Below are 20,154 nucleotides of genomic sequence, written 5' to 3'. Positions count from 1 at the left end.
ACAGGAGCTCAGACAGCTGCACGAACAGGGCTGGCATCAATCCACAGTGACCTGCAGAGTCAGTGTCCAGGGCAGGGCGCAGAAGACTCTAGGAAAGCCGCAGAGGTCGTGACCGCTTAGAGCCGGTGCAGCTGTAGGGATTGATGCAGCCCCAGGGGCGGGGCGTCGGGAGCTATAGGCCCGGTCCTCTGAGTGACAGCGCACGCAGCCAATAGAGCTCCCAGTTGCCGAGCGCCACTCCATTGACAGGCGCTCAAATAGCAGAAGGGACGAAACTGGGTGGTGACCTCAGCTCGGGGGGGGGGGCGCGATACCCGGAAGTCGGCGACTGTGAAGTTGGTGAGTACGCTACTGCTGGCGGGGGCTGGCTGACTTGCCTCCCCGCCAAGCCGCCTAGCGACTTCGTACCCTGGGCGTCGGTCTTTGGGGCCACAGGCAGAGAGGAAGGGGGATGCACCTGCGCTGTCTGTCTTAGTTTTACCTTCCCGAGGCGTTGCGATGGAAATCCAGGGGATAGGGAGACCCAACCGACCCCGACAGAAGTCAGCGGCGGGATGGGGCTCCATGGCTTCGGGCAGACTGAATCGGTCTCACTGTGGGGAAGCAGAGAAAGTCGGGGCTGAGGTGAGCCTGGTTGCTTATCTGGGTGGGTTAGGGTTTCTGCACCGCTCTGGAAACCTGAGTTATGCTGCCTCTCCCAGAGCACTGCTGTGGGGCTGGGGTGATAGTTACTGTCTGCCCGAGGAGCTGGGTTATCCACTTTCTGGGCAACGGGTTAGGTCAGGGCAGGGCCCTACCCAGGGCGAGGTGCCGGGATAGCCTGAGGGTACTTCTTCCCGAGCTAGTGCTCTCTGGGTTGGAGAGAACTCAACTGGAGCCGATCTAGGCTGCTGCGTGGGAGAGGGATCAGGAACTCGTGCCACACTAACTTCGCAGGAGATACACTCTGGAACTTTCAGAGCGGGAAAACAATTTCCAAGTGTCTTTAATCAGAAGAGCAGCTGTTTTTATACTCTCCAAGTAGGGTGGAAACAGGATGTGATATAGAGAGGGCGGAGCGAAAAGTGACTGGTGGAAGATCAGGGTGTGACAAGGAGAGGATCAGGGTGTGACAAGGAGAGGGGGTGGAGCAGGTGAGAATTCTACCACTAAACCACCAATGCCCTAGGAGTGTGGTGCTTTATGTAAATGTAAAAGTGATTTATGTAAATAGACCAAAGCTTTGAATGGGATTAAATCTATCCCTATATAGGCATATGGTTAAGCAGAAGCCAGGGGGAGCTGGCATACTATCCAACAATGAGGTGAGGCTTCTCCCACTGACTAAAGATGTCCTGGTTGCTGTAGGCAGTGTCGGCTGGCCTCTCCCAGAACCCCGCCATATCTGGAGAGACCAGCTTCCCCTTGGGAAAGGACCTCTGTCATCATTACAGTCTTCCTCCTCCAACTCTTCCTCCCTCTCCTCTTTCTTCCTTTTTTCCTCCTCTTCCTTCTCCTCTTTCCACTCATTTTTCTCAGCTTCCTCCACCTCCTCCTCCTCTTCTTCCTTCTTCTGCCACCAGAGTTATCACCTGGGCTTGGTGCCTATAAGGCTCCACTGTTCCCAGCAAACATTTTTCCCCCTAGAGTGTGAGAGGCTAAGAAGAATAGAAGGATAAGGGAGAAGGAGAGAAGGAGAGATTAATTTCCTTATTGGGGGGTTAATGTTTTACAGTCAACAGTAATTACAATAGTTTGTACATGTATAACATTTCTCAGTTTTCCACATAACAATACACCCCCCACTAGGTCCTCTGTCATCCTTTTCCAGGACCTGTGCTCTCTCCCCCCCCACACCAGAGTCTTTTACTTTGGTTCAATACACCACTTTTTAAATTTTAAATTATGTGTTTATTCCCTTTTGTTGACCTTGTTTTTTATTGTGATAGTTATTGTCATTATTGATGTCGTCATCATTGTTGGATAGGACAGAGAGAAATGGAAAGAGGGAGGGGAAGATGGGGGGGAGAGAAAGAGAGACACCTGCTTCACTGCTTGTTAAGCAAACTCCCTTGTGTGTGGGGAGCCACGGGCTTGAACTGGGATCCTTATGCTGGTCCTTGCACTTTGTGCCACGTGCACCTAACCTGCTGCACTATTGCCCAACTTCGCTTTTTAAATTTTTAAATATTTATTATCGGATAGAGTCAGAGAAATTGAGAAGGAAGGAGTAGCTAAAGAAGGAAAGACAGAGACACCTGTAGTCCTGCTTCACCACTTGTGAATCTTTCCCCCTGTAGGAGGAAACCAGGGGCTTGAACCCCCAGTACTGGTACACTATAATGTGTGTGCTTACCCATGTGCACTACCACCCAGCCCTCATCACTGAGACTTAAGCTGTTCTTTCTATTTATTTATTTATTTTCCCTTTTGTTGCCCTTGTTTTATTGTTGTTGTAGTTATTATTGACGTCATTGTTGTTAGATAGTACAGAGAAATGGAGAGAGGAGGGGAAGACAGAGAGGGGGAGAGAAAGATAGACACCTGCAGACCTGCTTTACCACTTGTGAAGCGACGCCCTTGCAGGTGGGGAGCTGGGGGCTTGAACCGGATTCCTTACTTTGGTCCTTGCGCTTTGCGTCACATGCGCTTAACCTGCTGCGCTACCGCTCGGCTCCCTAAGTTGTTCTTTTTATAGCTTCCTTGTCTAAAAACCCTTTCTTGTGTTCTGTGAGTCAGCTAGTTTGCTCTTGATGTCTTCCTTTCCCTGAAGATATTCCTAGCCTCCCTTTTTCTTTCCTTTCCCCCTTCTTCCCTATCTTCCTTTCTTTTTACCAGAGCACAGTTGGAAGACAGGTCATTCACAGTAAACAAGAGTCTTGAGACTTAATGAAAGAGAATTTGGGGGGCCAGAAGTTGGCATACATTGTATGAAGTGCAAGGTTCTCCACCTGCAGGGGGGGGTCACTTCACAAGTGGTGAAACAAGTCTGCAGGTGTCTAACATTCTCTCTTTCCCCATCCCCTCTCAATTTCTCTCTGTCCTGTCTAATAAAATGGAAAAAAAATGGCTGCCAGGAACAGTGGATTTGTAGTGCCAGCCTTGAGCCTCATTGATAAACCTGGAGGTGAAAAAAAAAAATTAAGGGAGCTCCATTGCTCACATAGCTGCAGGGAGGCCTGTGCTGGTGCCTCATGCAGTGGGCCAACTTCCTCTTCCTCCCTGTGGCTGCACTGAGATGGGAACAGAGGGACCACAGCTTGTCTCAGGGCCTCCAATGAGGATGGTCTGGGACTGGGCACCTTGCCCACACCTGACTCATACCCACCCTGTAAACATGTCCATCTTGTCTTGTCCCAGGTCCTGCTTTGATAGGTACCAGCCATTTCATAGCCTGTGGGACAGGCCACCTGTGTAGCCCAGTTCCTAGAACAGCCTAGGCTTGTGCTCTGGGTGCTCAGTCTCTTCTCTCTCTCTCTCTCCAGCTTTGGTGCCCAGACAGGTGAGGCATATATAAAGCAAGTCCAGAGACCCTCATAAGTCATCTAAGTCCGATGACCCCTCTTCTCTGACCTATTCCTGGAGGCTGCTAGACACAGAGCCTTTGCAGGGCTGTGTACTGAGCCGCACTCTTCAGCACCTGGGTGCATGTTCCAGTCGAAGGCAAGTGTGCTTTGCCGGCACATCCCTCCCTACCAGCTGGAGTGGGTCTGCAGGACTTGTCGGGGTCCCCTGGCTGTGCTGACGGCTCCATGGGCAGAGTGTGTGTGTGCTGAGGACGGTTGTGGATACTACTTAGACTGTCACCAGGCTGGCTGTCTATGATATGGCCATGTCTTGAGGGGCTGGGATAGGAGTTGGCATTATGGCCAAAGGAGAAACAAGAAACAAGGGCAGTCAACACCGAGTAGGTCTGTCACCTGTGTGTGGTGGCGTGACATCCTGCACTTCCACTCAGCATGCCTAGGACCAGTGAGCAATGTGGGTATCTTGGTAGAACAAGGGTGCAGGTATAAGGTGGTGACTGTGGCACCCACAGGCTTTGAGGGGCTGGAGCCTGGTTCTTCCTCATTCAAAGAGGTTCAGGACATAGTGGATGTGGTCTTCTCCTTGCCCAGGAGCATCACAGGCCTGGGCTGGCAGTTCTGGTCTCTCCCACTAACTTCTTCTTCTAGCATTTGCCCTTCTTCTGTAGCCAGTCAACAGCGTCAGGTTGAGCCTGATGTAAAGTTTCGAGACCTTCTTTGAATCTGGAGAGGTGGCAGTCGTTGACTGTGTGGGTCATAGTCTGTCTGTAGCCGCAGGGGCAGTTCGGGTCGTCTCTGGCTCCCCAGTGATGGAACGTAGCGGCGCACCGGCCATGGCCTGTTCGATAGTGATTGAGGAGGGCCCAATCATAACGTGCTAGGTCAAAGCCGGGTTGACGCTTGCAGGGGTCTGTGATGAGGTGTTTGTTCTTTACCTCAGCTGACTGCCAACTCTGTTTCCAAGAGACTGGAACAGAGAAGTTCAGTGTAGGTGTAGGAGACCAGATTGGATGACGAGACGTCAAGCGTTGAACAGGGTGGGCGAAGATATCCGCGTATATTGGCAGGTCCAGTCGAGCGTAGACATGGGAAATGAACTTGGATGATGCCGCATCCCGACGAATATCTGGCAGGGCGATGTTGCTAAGAACTGGCAGCCATGGAACCGGGGTGGAATGGATGGTTCCAGAAATTATCCTCATGGAGGAATATAATTTGGAACCGACCAAGTGGACATGGGGGCTACGGAACCATACTGGGGTACAGTATTCTGCAGTGGAATAGCATAATGCCAGAGATGATGATCGTAGTGTGGAAGCGCTCGCGCCCCATGAGGAGCTGGCCAGTCTTGCGATGATGTTATTCCTCGCGCCCACCTTTGCTGCAGTTTTTATGAGATGTTCGTGAAATGACAGAGTGCGATCGAGAGTAACGCCAAGATAGACTGGCTGGGCTTCATGCCGGATTCTCGTATCGCCAAGCTGCACATTAAGCTCACTCGAGGCCGAGGCATGGTGTAGATGGAAAACAGAAGATACCATTTTTGCAGTGCTAGGGATTAGTTGCCATTTTTTACAGTAATCAGATATCAGAGACATGTCTTTCATGAGTGTTTCCTCGAGGATGTCAAACTTTGATGCCACTAACTCATTTCTCTCCTCTTCCTGCAGACAGTGTGGCCTTAGTGGAGCAAAGGACCCATCTCTTCTGGGATCATGTGTATCATCTTCTTCAAGTTTGATCCTCATCCTATTTCCAAAAATGCATACAGGTAACTCCCTCTCTCTCCATCTCTCGGCTGTGGGTGCCCATGTGGGGTTCTCAAGGTGCCCATGCTGCTGCTACCCACCACTCACAGGGCTGGGAGCGGAGTGGTCACTTGGTGTGGGGGCACTGGAAGGGAGTGCCTCTCAGTGGCAGGGACCCTGAGCCAGTGTATAGACCCTTGGCTACTCCATGTAGCTGTGTGGGTAGGACATGGTAGTTGGGGGGGAGTGGCAGCAAAGTCATGACCATGGTGAGCAAGAGCCCAACTTGGACTGGCTGTTCTGTGCCTTTACTGAGAATGCTGGGTGGTAGGGCCTATGGATTTTGCACTAAAACAATTTGCACCATTCAATTACCTTCATATATATATATATATATATATATATATATATATATATATATATATACTTTTTAAAATTTTATATTTATTTATTTTCACTTTTGTTGCCCATGTTTTTTATTGTTGTATTTATTATTGCTGTTGTTGTCATCGTTGTTGGATAGGACAGAGAGAAATGGAGAGAGATGGGGAAGATAGAGAAGGGGAGAGAAAAAGATACCTGCAGACTTGCTTCACTGCTTGTGAAGCGACTCCCCAGCAGCTAGGGAGCCAGGGGCTTGAACAGGGATCCTTATGCCGGGTCCTTGTGCTTCTTGCCATGTGCGCTTAATACCAGAGCACTGCTCTGGTTTATAGTGGTGCAGGGGATTGAACCTGGGATGGTTATGTAAAGACACTCTTATGCCTGAGGCTCCAAAGTCCCAGGTTCAATCCCCCACACCACCATAAACCAGAGCTGAGCAGTGCTCTGGTATAAAGAAAAAAAAAAATGGCTGTTTGCATAACCATTATGCTATCCCCCTCCTGCTTCTCATTCTTAAATAAAAACATTTTATTTTCAGGTGTTTGTTTGGGGTGGGGGGAGGCTACTCCACTATCCACTATTTAATATTTTGCTGTCCATCACTGTCTTAATTAACTCATTCTGCGCAACAACAGATGAGTGACTGAGTAAATGTTATATATACAGTGCAATATATAATATTCCATTATGTGGTATATATACAATGGAATACTACTCAGCTATTAAAAATGATGAATTCAACTTCTTCACCTCATCTTGGATGGAGCTTGAGCGAATCATGTTCAGTAAATAAGCCAGAAGGAGAAGAATGAATATGGGATGATCTCACTCAGACAGAAGCTGAAAAAATAAGAACAGAAGGGAAAACACAAAGCAGAACTTGGACTGGATTTGTTGTATTGCACTGAAGTAAAGGACCCTGGGATGGGGGCAGGGCACGGAGGAGTGTTCAAATCCTGGAACATGATGGCAGAGGAGGGTTAGAGTGTTATGAGGAGAAGTGAGAAATGTTACACATGTGCCAACTACTATATTATACTGTCTACTGTAGATGATTAATTCCCCCCAATAAAGAAAAATAAATAACTTATTCCAACCTAGAAAATGGGGATTAGTGGGGATAGATAGCATAATACTTATGCAAAGGGACTCTCATGCCTGAGGCTCTTGAATCTCAGGTTCAAGCCTCTGTACCATGATAAGCCAGAGCTGAACAGTTCTCTGGTGAAAAAGAAAATGGGGATTAAGAATTGTCCAGTGTCTCCTTCCTGCAGAGGACTGGACCAGGAAAGTGCACCATGTGACAGCAACTGTCTTGTAAATCATTAATTCCCTAGTAATGATAAAAACAAAAACAAAAACAAACAAACAAAAAAAAACTGGCCCTGGGATGTCAGAGTCATTCTCCTGTGCTACATAACTTAAAAAAGAAAAAGAGGGAGTGTTTGGGTGGGGAGGGCTTGCACAGTAGTTATGCAAAGAGATTCTCATGCCTGAGGCTCCAAGGTCCCAGGTTCAATCCTCCACCAGAGAGAGACACCTGCAGCTCTGCTTCACCACTTGCAAAGATTTTCCCCTGCAGGTGGGGAGCAGGGGTTTGAACCTGGATCCTAATATTTAAAAACATCTTTAAAAAAATAAGAAAGAAAGAAAGAAAGAAAGAAAGAAAGAAAGAAAGAAAGAAAGAAAGAAAGAAAGAAAGAAAGAAAGAAAGAAAAGAGGACACTGGGTGCAGATGACTGCTGCGGGCACACTAGGGGGGCCTCATGCCCTGCAGGAGCTGGCTACCATTAGGCACTTTGGTGGATTTTCCTTCCTGAGAATGCTCGGAAAAGATGCCTCTCAAGCGCCCTCTGCTGACTTATGGAACAACATGCTTCCAGTGGCAAAATTCAAGTCCATTGCCACAATGAAGAGCATGTTTGGGAGTTGCAGTAAATGGACAACTGACACAGTCTACTCCTTGACTAATGAGTTTTTTTTTTGCCTCCAGGGTTATTGCTGGGGCTCAGTGCCTGCATTACAAATCCACTGCTCTTGGAGGCCATTTTTTCCCTTTTGTTACCCTTGTTTATTGTTGTTGTTATTATTGTTGTTGCTGTCGTTGTTGTTGGATAGGACAGGGAGAAATGGAGGGGGGGAGATAGAGAGGGGGGAATAAAGATAAACACCTGCAGGCCTGCTTCACCGCATGTGAAACAACCCCCCTGCAGGTGGGGAGCCAGGGCTTGAGCTGGGATTCTTCCGGCTGGTCTTTGCGCTTTGCGTTGCATGTGCTTAACCCCTGCACTACCACCGGGTCCCCGACTACTGAGTTTTCACATGAACTGTCTTTGTTCATTTCAGCAACTATCTACCTGCCAAACGACTGTCTCCCACCTGGGTGAGGTTTTCTCAAACAAGGATCTACATTCACCTAGTCCACTCCTGACTCTGACACTTGCTATGCTGTTCCCTCCAAACCTCCTGCAGAGAGGAGGGTATCTCTCTTGCCTTATTGCCAGGACCTGTCTGTCTTTCGATTTCTCCTGGTGGGTTGTGACTCAAATTGGCCTCTGTATTGTATTACTTGCAGATTATTTCCCAAAGTCCTGAACTGAAGACTAGGCTGCTGTTACTGAGTGCTTGACTGAGTATGCATGGGGTTGCCCCATCACTTGGGAGGACCAGCTTGTGTCAGCTCTGAAGCTGCCTGCTGAGAGTGACAGGCTGCATTTCAGCACACATGTGATGGAAAATCAGATGGGAGGAGAAAGAAAGACTTCTGGAGCACTGCTGAAGCAAGGCCAGGGAGGAGAAGCTTGCTCAGCCTGGGCTGGACCTGTCAGACTGGAGGGGGGTTTCTCAGTACCTGGAACAGGAGGAGGAGCAGGAGGTTGGGTGCAGACTTAGGGTGGTGAGCATTCAATGTGATAGTGCCTGTCTAGCCACTCCTGCCAGGAGCCATCTGGGTCAACGGGGCATGGGCCCTTATCCTGCCTTCAGGCTTCCTCCTTTTTGTGCCTCCAGGGTTATTGCTGGGGCTCGGTGCCTGCACCATGAATCCACCACTGCTCCTGGAGGCCTTTTTTTTTTTTTCCCCCTTTTGTTGCCCTTGTTGTAGCCTTGTTGTGGTTATTGTTGATGATGTTGTTCATTGTTGGATAGGACAGAGAGAAATGGAGAGGGGGAGAGAAAGATAGACACCTGCAGACCTGCTTCACCGCCTGTGAAGTGACTCCCCTGCAGGTGGGGAGCCGGGGGCTCGAACTGGGATCCTTACACCGGTCCTTGTGCTTTGCGCCACGTGCACTTAACTGCTGCATTACCACCCGACCCCCAGGTCATTTCTGTATTGTTGTTGGATAAGACAGAAATCGAGAGAGGAGGGGAAGAGAGAGGGAGAAAGATAGACACCTGCAGATCTACTTCACCACTTGTGAGGCAACCCCCTGCAGGTGGGGAGCCAGGGCTCGAACCGGGATCTTTACACAGTCCTTGAACTTTGTGCCATGTGCACTTAACCCACTCTGCTACCACTCGACCCTCCCCTTTAAAAATTTTTTTTCCCTTTATTTATTGTTAGATAGAGACAGAGAGAAATTGAGAGGGGAGTTAGAAAGGGAGACAGAGAGATACCTGTGGCCCTTGCTTCACTCATGAAGCTTTCCCTCTGCAGGTGGGGACCAGGGGCTTGAACATGGGTCTCAGCACATTGTAATATGAGCACATAACCTGGTGTGCCACCCCCTTTCCCCTGTCTTCCCCTCTTTAGAGAATTCTGGAGCATGAGAAGGGTGGGCTGGATCAGGTACAGAAGTACTTCCATGGAGTTGGGCGGTAGCACAGTGGGTTAAGCACAGATGGCACAAAGTGCAAGGACCCGTGTAAGGATCCCGGTTCAAGCCCCCGGCTCCCCACCTGCAGGGGAGTCGCTTCACAGGCAGTGAAGCAGGTCTGCAGGTGTCTGTCTTTCTCTCCCCCTCTCTGTCTTCCCCCCCTCTCCATTTCTCTCTGTCCTATCCAACAATGACCACATCAATAATAACAATAATAACTACAACAATAAAATAACAAGGGCAACAAAAGGGAATAAATAAATAAATAAGTATTTTCACATTAAGCACAGTTGAAGCACCAATGCCTCCTGGCCTATGTGCCTGCTGCCAACCCCCAGACTCCCCCCACAGTGTGCAGACACCCCCCTACTTTGGTACAGACTCGCCCTCAGCAGCCAGAGCAGAAGTGCCCCTCCATCTTGGGAATGGTGAGTGGCTTTTATCACTTGAATAAAAGCTGTGGCCAATCTGGCGTCCTCGGTGTCCCTGACCGGTGGACATGTGCCCTACATCTGCGTCTGTGGTGCATTTGAACAGTTACTGGTGTTGCATTGCCCAGAGGTGGTGGGAGAAGGAATCTGCCTCTCCCACGGGACCCAGTATGAGAGCTCACTATGCCCACTGATTGAAGCCGTGTGTTTAATGAGATCCCCAGCAAACCACAAGCGATTCAGCTAAGTAGCAATTCCTGAGACAGAAATAACCCAGCAAGTAATGCTCCTAGTTATTAACAAACACATGTGATATCTTCTAGTTTAAAAATAGGCTAAGATCTTAGTGCAGAAGACTCTGCTCAGTCAGCTTTTCCTTTTCTGTAATTTATGTAAGAATCAGTCAGCGGGTGAGGTGGGTGGTCGCTCACTTGGTACAGTGCACATGTTTCCATGCATGAGCATCAGGGTTCAAGCCTCTGGTTGCTCTCTGTAGTGGTAGGGGAAGAAGCTTTAAAAGGTGCTCTCTTTCTTTGTGTCTCTCCTGTAACTCTTGTCTTTTGCCTTCTGTCCAACATAAAAAGAAAGAAAGAGGAGGTCAGGCGGTAGTGCAGTGAGTTAAATGCTCATGGTGGCACAAAGCTCAAGGACTGGTGTAAGGATCCTGGTTCTAGCCCCCGGTTCCCCATCTGCAGGGATGTTACTTCACAAGCTATGAAGCAGATCTGCAGGTATCTATCTTTCTCTCCTCTCTGTCTTCCCCTCCTCTCTTGATTTCTCTCTGTGATATCTAACAACAACATCAATGGCAACAACAACAAGGGCAACAAAATGGGGAAAAAAGGATGCCAGGAGCAGTGGATTCATAGTGCAGGCATTGAGCCCCAACAAATAACCATGGAAGCAAGAGAGAGAGGGAGAGAAGGAGAGAGGAAGAGAAATGACCTCCAGGAATGGTGGGGCCATATAGGTACTGAGCCCTAGCATTAACCCTGGTTAAAGAAGGGAAGAAGAGAGTAGGCAAGTGGTGGCTCACCTGCACATTACAACATGTAAGGACCAGGGTTCAAGCCCCAACTCCCCATCTGCAGGGAGTTTGCTTCATGAGCAGTGAAGCAGGTCTACAGGTGTCTTTGTATCCCCCCCCCCAGTTTCTCTCAATCCTATCAAATAAAACAGAAAAAAAATGGAGGCTGAATGGTAGCACATCTAATTGAATGCATATGTTACAGTGTTCAAGGACCTGGGTTCAAGCCCCTGGTTCCCACCTGCAGGGGAAAGCTTTGCAAGTGGTGAAGCATGTCTACAGGTGTCTTTCTCTCTTCCTATTTTATTTTATTGTATTTTATTTATGAGAAAGATAGGAGAGTGAGAGAAAGAACCAGACATCACTCTGGTATATGTGCTGCCGGGGATTAAATTTAGGACCTCATACTTGAGAGTAATACTTTATCCACTGCTCCATCTCCCAGAGCACCTCTCTCCCTTTCTCCTCTCTCAATTTCTCTCTGTCTCTATCCAATAAAATAGAAAAAATAGCTACCAGGAGCAGGATTCATAGTGCCAGCACCAAGCCCCAGCAATAACCTTGGAAGCAAAAATATCAATAAGAAATTTTAAAAAACCATTTTTTTCCCCCGAGAGCACTGCTTACCTCTGGCTTGTGGTGTGGGGGATTGAACCTGGGACTCTGGAACTTCAGACATAAAGCAAAGTCTTTTTGCATAACCATTATGCTCATATGCAGCTCACCTTTTCAAGCTCACAATTGCTAGGCAGCTCTTCAGGGGAAAGGACAGGTGGACAGGAAGGACTCACTCCCATTTCAGCCTGGATGCCTGTGACATGCTCAGTGCTAGCTGCTTAATACTTTGCTGCCCGCAGATCAGGATGTGGAGGGCAGGCAGGCAGAAGCTGTCCAGTGGAGGCTAGGGGAACCTCCTTAGCCTTGAGTGATGTGGACACATCTTTACAGGGCTTCAGCCTGTTTTTTTTTTTTTTTTTTTTTGCCTCCAGGATTATTGCTGGGGCTCAGTGCCTGCACTACGAATCCACTGCTCCTGGAGGCCATTTTTTCCTTTTTGTTGCCCTTGTTGTTTATCAGTGTTGTTACACATTGGTCTCCAGCTCCCACTGATTCTGTGCTCGGAGAAACTAAGATGGAACTTTCGGAAAGCAAACTGGCGTCTGTTCAGTGATCTTACCAACAAATCTATTCCTGCAATTCCAATTAACTCTATCCCCTCTGAAGATTCCTACAGGCGCTTCCGCCAAGCCATCTTCAAAGCAGCTTCCCAAGCCATTCCTCGTGGGAAACGTGCTAACTATACGCCTTGTCTTGATGCTGAATGCGAGCAACTACTAAAGCAGTATGATGAGTCGGGCGACCCAGATGTGGCCGACCATCTCATTGCCTCCCTGGATGCAGCACGACAAGCCCATTGGCAACAACTCACGGAAAGTCTGAACTTCACCCACTCAAGTAGGAAGGCCTGGAAGCTTCTTCACAGACTGGGTGCCTGTAGCCAACCCCCTCCCGTCTCCCATCCTCCCGTATCTCCAAACTCAGTGGCCAGTCACCTAACTCAAGTTGGATGTGCTAAGATCGACCCAGTCTGGAAAAGAGAAATTTCCCATGAGTGGTCATCCCACTTCCGTTTATCTTGTCCATCTCCAAAACTCTCTCCCTTTACACTGTCTGAACTGGAAGACGCTTTGAAGAGGGTTAAACCGGGAACGGCTGCTGGCTATGGTAACATCACCCCAGAACTCATTCTTAACCTGGGCCCTGCGGCAAAGAAGTGGCTCACTACATTCCTGTCCCACATCTTGGAATCCAAATCTATGCCCAAAATTTGGCGTCGTGCGAAGATAATAGCGGTTTTGAAACCAAAGAAAGACCCAACACTGGCCGCCAGCTATAGACCAATTTCTCTCCTCTCCGTGTGTTACAAACTCCTTTCTCCTCTTACAGAGAAATTCCTATCACCTGCCCAAGCTGGTTTCCGCCCAGGAAGATCTACCTGCGAACAAGTCCTGGCCCTCTCAACTTACATTGAAAATGGATTCCAGAAGAATTTAAAGACGGGTGCTGTCTTTGTTGATCTCACAGCAGCCTATGACACGGTCTGGCACCGTGGTCTCCTAGTCAAGATCTCAAGATGCCTGCCTCCATGGGTGGCCAACACTATATCGTTTCTTCTCCAAAACAGAAGATTCCGGGTGCATCTGGGTGGCAAGTCTAGCAGATGGAGACTTGTCTCAAGTGGCCTCCCCCAGGGCTCTGTTCTGGCTCCTACGCTATTTAATATTTACATCAATTACCTTTCAGAAACTTCTTCAAGGAAGTCCATCTACGCCGATGACATCTGCTGTGCAACTCAGGCATCCAAGTTTGACATCCTCGAGGAAACACTCACATGTCTCTGATATCTGATTACTGTAAAAAATGGCGACTAATCCCTAGCACTGCAAAAACGGTATCATCTGTTTTCCATCTACACCATGCCTTGGCCTCGCGTGAGCTTAATGTGCAGCTTGACAATACGAGAATCCGGCACGAAGCCCAGCCAGTCTATCTTGGCGTTACTCTCGATCTCACCCTGTCATTTCACAAACATCTCATAAAAACTGCAGCAAAGGTGGGCGCGAGGAATAACATCATCGCAAGACTGGCCAGCTCCTCATGGGGCGTGAGCGCTTCCACACTACGATCATCATCTCTGGCATTATGCTATTCCACTGCAGAATACTGTGCCCCAGTATGGTTCCGTAGCCCCCATGTCCACTTGATCGATTCCAAATCATATTCCTCCATGAGGATAATTTCTGGAACCATCCGTTCCACCTCGATTCCATGGCTGCCAGTTCTTAGCAACATCGCCCCGCCAGATATTCGTCGGGATGCGGCATCATCCAAGTTCATTTCCCATGTCTACACTTGACTGGACCTGCCAATATACGCGATATCTTCGCCCACCCTGTTCAACGCTTGACGTCTCGTCATCCAATCTGGTCTCCTACGCCTACACTGATCTTCTCTGTTCCAGACTCTTGGAAACAGAGTTGGCAGTCAGCTGAGGTAAAGAACAAACACCTCATCACAGACCCCTGCAAGCGTCAACCCGGTTTTGACCTAGCACGTTATGATTGGGCCCTCCTCAATCGCTATCGAACAGGCCATGGCCGGTGCGCCACTATGTTCCATCGCTGGGGAGCCAGAGACGACCTGAACTGCCCCTGCAGCTACAGACAGACTATGACCCACATAGTCAACGACTGCCACCTCTCCAGATTCAAAGGAGGTCTCGAAACTTTACATCAGGCTCAACCTGATGCTGTTGACTGGCTACGGAAGAAGGGCAAACGCTAGAAGAAGAAGTGTTGTTATTATTATTGTCATTGTTGTTGGATAAGACAGAGAAATCGAGAGAGGAGGGGAAGACAGGGGGAGAGAAAGATAGACACCTGCAGACCTGCTTCACCGCCTGTGAAGCGACTCCTCTGCAAGTGGGGAGCCAGGGGCTTCAACAGGGATCCTTGTGCTGGTCCTTGTGCTTTGTGCCACGTGTGCTTAATCCGTTGCACTACCACTCGCTTGTGTCCCTGCTTCAGCCTGCTTTATCCTCAGCATCAGGGCACGGTCCTGGCCACAGAGCCAAACCCCTCCTCCCTATCCCTTCCCAGAATCCTATCTCCTTTGTCCTATGCAGGTTCCTATCTTGTCAGGTCTGCACTGCTACTAAGGCACATTTTCACTATTAACTAGAGGGAAAGCAATGTGATTTCTCTGTTTCATCCAAGACTTTAAGCCATCTTTTTTTTTCCCCCCTTCAGACTTATCCTGGCAGCCAACAGGGATGAATACTACCACAGACCAACCAAGGAAGCCGACTGGTGGGGGGAAAACAAGGAGATCCTCAGTGGTAAGTGTCTTTTACAGGCTTGAGTGCTCCAGCCCACAAATGCTGGTGCCTGTGCTGTATTCGCAGGTGTCGATGCCAAATGGCTCTAGGAGGGTGCGGATAATGTTTGTGTGCCGGGCTCCAGAGCTGGAAATGGGGTTCCCAGCCTTGAGACTGTCCCTTGGCACCATCCATATGATTTCCAGAGCTCTGGATCCTTGGAAGAAGAATCTTGCAGCTGGTGAAATACCTCACTTGCATAGTACGCTTCTTTACCTTGTGAGCAGCTCAGCTTTGAGCCTGGCCCCCACCACATTGAAGGAAGCTTCCATGTACTGGTCTCTTTTATTCTTTCTTTGCCTCTGCATCTCTCTCTCTCTATTTAAAAGAGAGGGAAAGAGGGAAGAAAGAGGAGGAGGGGGAGGGGGAGGAGGTGTGATCTAATGGTTGTATTGATCTAATTTGGAGTCACCCTTGGCTGTGGGTGTGTGCTTGGACTGTGTGAAGTGCAAGTTCACCCTGGATGACTGAAGCATCAGAGGTGCCCTGTCTGCACAGGGTGTGCCTGTGTGCTTACATCGGCATTCTTTCTCTCTTTTTTTAATTTGGGGCTTGGGGATGCACACATGTGCAACATTTCTGAGTGTACCCTCCATTGCCTGGGCCTGTGTCTTAAATCATTTTATTAGACAAAGCAGAGAGGAAGAGAGAGAGAGAGGAGAAACATCCCAGCACTGCTCCACCATCCATGGAGCTTCCCCAGTGCCATCCATAGTGCTTCTGTGTGGTGCTATGACACCCTGGCCTCATGCTTAGTAAGGTGCACAGTCCACTGGAGGAGCTATTTCTAGACCCCTGAACACAGTTTATTTATTTATTATTTTCTTGCTGTCTCCCATTATAAATAAATAAATGAATAAAGGGTGGAAATAATAGCACTATGACATTGTGCAAACAGACTCTAATGCCTCGGGCTCCGAGGTCAGAGGTTCAATTCTTCACACCACCATAAGCTAGAGCTGAGCAGTGCTCTGGTTAAAAAAAAGAAATATATATATAATAAATGATTAAATAAATAAAACTTTAAGAGCACTGGGACATATCTGTCATTTAATTCAATTTGCTTTGCTTATCTCAGAAGTGCTCTGTGGTTGAATCTTTAGGTATTGCACGTTTTCCCTTTAATGTTTTCCTAAGTATTCTAATTTATTATTTAATGTTATTGCAAATGGCATATTTAAATATTTATTTCCCAGCTCTTGTTAACTTGTACATACTAGTTCTATTATCATTATTATTATTTTGTTGTTAGATTCCTTTTGGGTTTTCTTCAGGTACAGTCCTATTGTCTGCACATAAAAAGTTTAGTTCACCCAGATTAGGCATACATAGTGCAAAGAGCAAGGACTGGTACAAAGATCCCGGTTTATGCCCCAGCTCCTTGCCTGCAGGGGGGATGCTTCAGAGGCAGTGAAGCAGTTCTGCTGGTGTCTATCTTTCTCTCCCCCTCTATCTTCCTCCTCCTCTCTCTTTCCTATCCAACAACTACAATAATAACAGCAACAACAACAATAGAAAAAAGATGGCCTCCAGGAGCAGTGGATTCATAGTGCCGACACTGAGCCCCTAGAGGCAAAAAAAAAAAGTTTAACTTCATTCTTTTTGGTATTTATATCTTTTATTTATTTTTTTAAATTTCTTTATTGGGGAATTAATGTTTTACATTCAACAGTAAATACAATAGTCTGTACATGCATAACATCCTTCTTGGATCTATATTCTCCCAAATCTTTTCTTTCTTTTTTTTAAAATTTTTTTAATTTTTTTTCCCACCACCCAATCTCCATATTTTTATTTATTTTAATTCCACAATTTACTCATTTATTTTTAAGTTACTATATTTTTTATTGAATAGAGACAGAGAAATTGAGAGGGGAGAGGGAGATAGAGTGAGAGAGTCAGAATGATACCTGCAGCCCTGCTTCACCACTCATGAAGCTTTCCCCCTGCAGATGGGGACCAGGGATTGAATCCAGGTCCTTCCACACTATAGCATCAGGTATGCCCCCAATGCCATAATTTATTGTTGTAAAAGTAAAATTAGATGACTTTGTCACTTGAGCCTAATGTTTTTCTTTTTCTTTTCTTTTATTGGGGGGGGAAGGATAGAGACAGTAATTGAGAGGGAAGGTGGGTGGAGAGGGAAGAGAGAGAGAGAGAGAGAGACACCTACATCACTGCTTCACTACTCAAGAAGCTTCCCCTTGCAGGTGGGGACTGGGGACTTGAACCTGGCTCTTTGCACATGGTAGCATGTGTAATGTACCAGATATGCCACCACCTGGCCCCTCCCCTTTAACCTAATCTTCATGTAACATGACCCTCTGGGCAGATGCTCTTCTGTGACTTTGAGGGCTCTTTGATCCCTGTGGTAGGGACCTGTGGCACCTGGACCTCTAGCTGTGCCATGGCTTAGTGTAGAGAAAGAGCAGTGAGCCAGTTGGTGCACCAGCTCCATGGTGATACCCCCACCCAAAGGGTTCACATGCCCTGCTGGGGCAGGGGGTGAAGTACCAGAGCCCCTGCCTTGGTCCAGGGTGTAAGCTTGGGTCCTGGCATGGTTCTCAAACCCTGACAGCCCAGTGCTGCCCCAAGGGCAAGGATGCATGACTACACCATTTCAGGGGGCTCCTTATGTTCATAGATGTCATCCTGAAGCTTGGTTTTTTGTTTGTTTGTTTTCTTTTTTTTGTCTCCAGGGTTATCACTGGGGCTCAGTGCTGGCTGGCACTAGGAATCCACCACTCCTAGTGGCCACTTTTTCCATTGTATTGGATAGGACAGAGAAATTGAGAGAGGAAGGAGAGATAGAGAGGGAGGGAGAAAGACAGACATCTGCAGCATGAAGCATCCTCCCTGTAGGTAGGGAGCTAGGGGTTCAAACCTGATCCTTGCATGGGTCCTTGTGCTTCGTACTAAGTACACTTAACCAGGTGTGCCACTGCCTCCCCCACCCTTGGGGGGTTTCTTTCTCATTCTCTGGATTCTAGAGGCACCTTGCCCACCTCCATGCCCCCCAACCTGCCTCTGTGGAGGTCACATCCCTGTTGCACAGCCAGTGCTCCTGGGATGAGCAGGGCAGAAAGGGGTTGGCATGCACCATGATGGACATTACTGGTGACCGCATCATCTCCTGCAGGGCTCGACATGGAGGAAGGCAAGGAAGGGGGCACATGGCTGGGCATCACCACTCGAGGAAAGCTTGCAGTGCTCACCAACTATCTTCAGCCATATCAGGACCAGCACGCCCAGGGCAGAGGTACTATAGGGTGGGGAGGACTGGTCAGGGCTCCCCTCTACCACCCTATAATGTATATCCAGGCAGCGTCACTTTGGGGGCCACCTCCACACTGACAGCCTGGCCCGACTCAGGGTGTACCTTCCACGCCTAATTCTTGTGCCATTGTCCCCCAGGAGGACAGCTCTGTGGACATACTGAAGATTTTTTTTTTCTATATCATGCTGGTCTTCCATATACAGGTGTAATGGAGGATACAGTTTATTTTTATTTTTAAACCAGAGCGCTGCTCAGCTCTGGCTTCCAGGTGGGGATTGAACCTTGAGCCTTGAAGACTCAGGCCTGAAAGTCTTGCATAAGCACTCTGCTGTCTCCCCAGCCCTGCTCCCCCTCCCCAGCCCCACCCCAGCACTCAGTTCTGGCTTATGGTAGTGCTAACTATTGAACCTGGGACCTCAGACTCTTAGGCATGAAAGTCTATTGCATAAACCACTGTGCATTTCCCTGGACCCTGGAGGTTACATTAAAAAACAAAAACTATTCGTTCATTACTGAGAGAGAGAAAGAGATAGAGGAGGAGGAGTGAGGGTGGAAAGAGGAGCAAGAAGAACCAGAGCATCACTCTTGTCACTTCTGGTACTGAGGATTGAGCTTGAGATTTCATGATTGAGAATCCAGCACTTTATCTACTGCACTACTTCCCAGACCACAATACTTTTTTTTTTTTTTTTTGCTTCCAGGGTTATCTCTGGGTCTTGGTGCCTACATTACGAATCCACTGCTCCTGGAGGCCATTTTTTCCCCCATTTTATTGCCCTTGTTGTTGTTATTGCTGCTGCTGTTGTTGTTGTTGGATAGAACAGAAAAAAACTGAGAGAGAACGTGAAGACAGGAGGAGAGAAAGATAGACACCTGCAGACCTGCTTCACCACTTGTGAGGTGACCCCCCGCAGGTGGGGAGCTGGGAGCTTGAACCCGTTCCCCCAATACATTTAATATATATATATATTTATTTATGAGAGAGAGCACCAGAGTATCACTTTGGCACAGTGCAAGGGATCAGGCTCAGGACCCCAATGCTTCAGAGTCCAGTGCTTTATCCATTATGCCATCTCCTGGGACGCAGGAGGATTATTATTATTATTTTTTAAAATTTCTTTATTGGGGAATTAATGTTTTACATTCAACAGTAAATACAATAGTTTGTACATGCATAACATTCCCCAGTTTCCCATTTAACAATACAACCCCCACTATGTCATTTATCATCCTTCATGGAGGATTATTTTTTTAATTAAATTTATTTATAAAATAAATAGAAAATATCAACAAAGCCATAGGGTAAGAGGGGTAAAATTCCACACATTTCTCACCACCAGAGTTCCATATCCCATTCCCTCCAGTGGAAGCTTTCCTATTTATCTCTGCGAGTTTGGACTCAGGATCATTATGGGGATTAAAAGCCAGTTCTTGGTGCCAGCCTCCTTGGCTGCCAGGTCCATGAGGTGGGGCCAGCATGGGTGGGGGTCAGCCCATGGGGATGCCCACATCAGCCTCCTCGGAGAGGAGCCCAGCCCTGTCATCTGGTCATAGGTGTCTATCCCCTGCACACAGGTAAACTCGTGACCCAATTCCTGACCACTGAAATGGACAGCATGTCCTACCTGAAGAAAGTCTCCACGGAGGGCCACCTCTACAATGGGTTCAACCTCATTGCAGCTGACCTGAGGTAGGTCTGTAGAGGGTGGGGGTGGGGGTGAAGTCCACAAGCCTGAACCACAGGTGTGGCTGAATTCAGGACTCCTGCCTCACTCCCCCCATGGCACTGTGGGTGACATTGTTCCTGCTGGGCCCAGGAGTATCTTTTTTTTTTTTTTTTTAATATTTACTTATTCCCTTTTGTTGCCCTTGTTGTTTTCTTGTTGTAGTTATTATTGATGTTGTTGTTGGATAGGACAGAGAGAAATGGAGACAGGAGGGGAAGACAGAGGGGGAGAGAAAGATAGACACCTGCAGACCTGCTTCACCGCCTGTGAAGCGACTCCCCTGCAGGTGAGGAGCTGGG

The 20,154-nt window shown here is 48.0% G+C and overlaps 1 protein-coding gene across 5 annotated transcripts in view; it reads left to right on the top strand.

Moving 5' to 3' along the window:
* The first annotated feature begins 231 nt into the window (after positions 1-231).
* TANGO2 (transport and golgi organization 2 homolog) overlaps positions 232-20,154 on the top strand; it is a 47,938-nt gene continuing 28,015 nt past the window's right edge. Inside the window, exons 1-5 of one of the 5 annotated variants that reach the window (XM_060193461.1) lie at positions 232-339; positions 5,177-5,277; positions 14,724-14,812; positions 17,991-18,110; positions 19,704-19,818. In XM_060193461.1, the coding sequence (XP_060049444.1) occupies positions 5,222-5,277; positions 14,724-14,812; positions 17,991-18,110; positions 19,704-19,818 (380 nt within the window). In that variant the 5' untranslated portion in view covers positions 232-339; positions 5,177-5,221. Of the gene's footprint in view, positions 340-365; positions 405-468; positions 625-5,176; positions 5,278-14,723; positions 14,813-17,990; positions 18,111-19,703; positions 19,819-20,154 lie in introns of those variants that run through there. The other 4 variants (XM_060193467.1, XM_060193465.1, XM_060193462.1 and 1 more) reach the window with 4 other exon arrangements.

Source organism: Erinaceus europaeus, chromosome 1, assembly GCF_950295315.1.
Source record: "Erinaceus europaeus chromosome 1, mEriEur2.1, whole genome shotgun sequence".
In the NCBI taxonomy this organism is placed as follows: domain Eukaryota; kingdom Metazoa; phylum Chordata; class Mammalia; order Eulipotyphla; family Erinaceidae; genus Erinaceus; species Erinaceus europaeus.
This window is presented reverse-complemented; position numbering and strand designations above follow the sequence as displayed.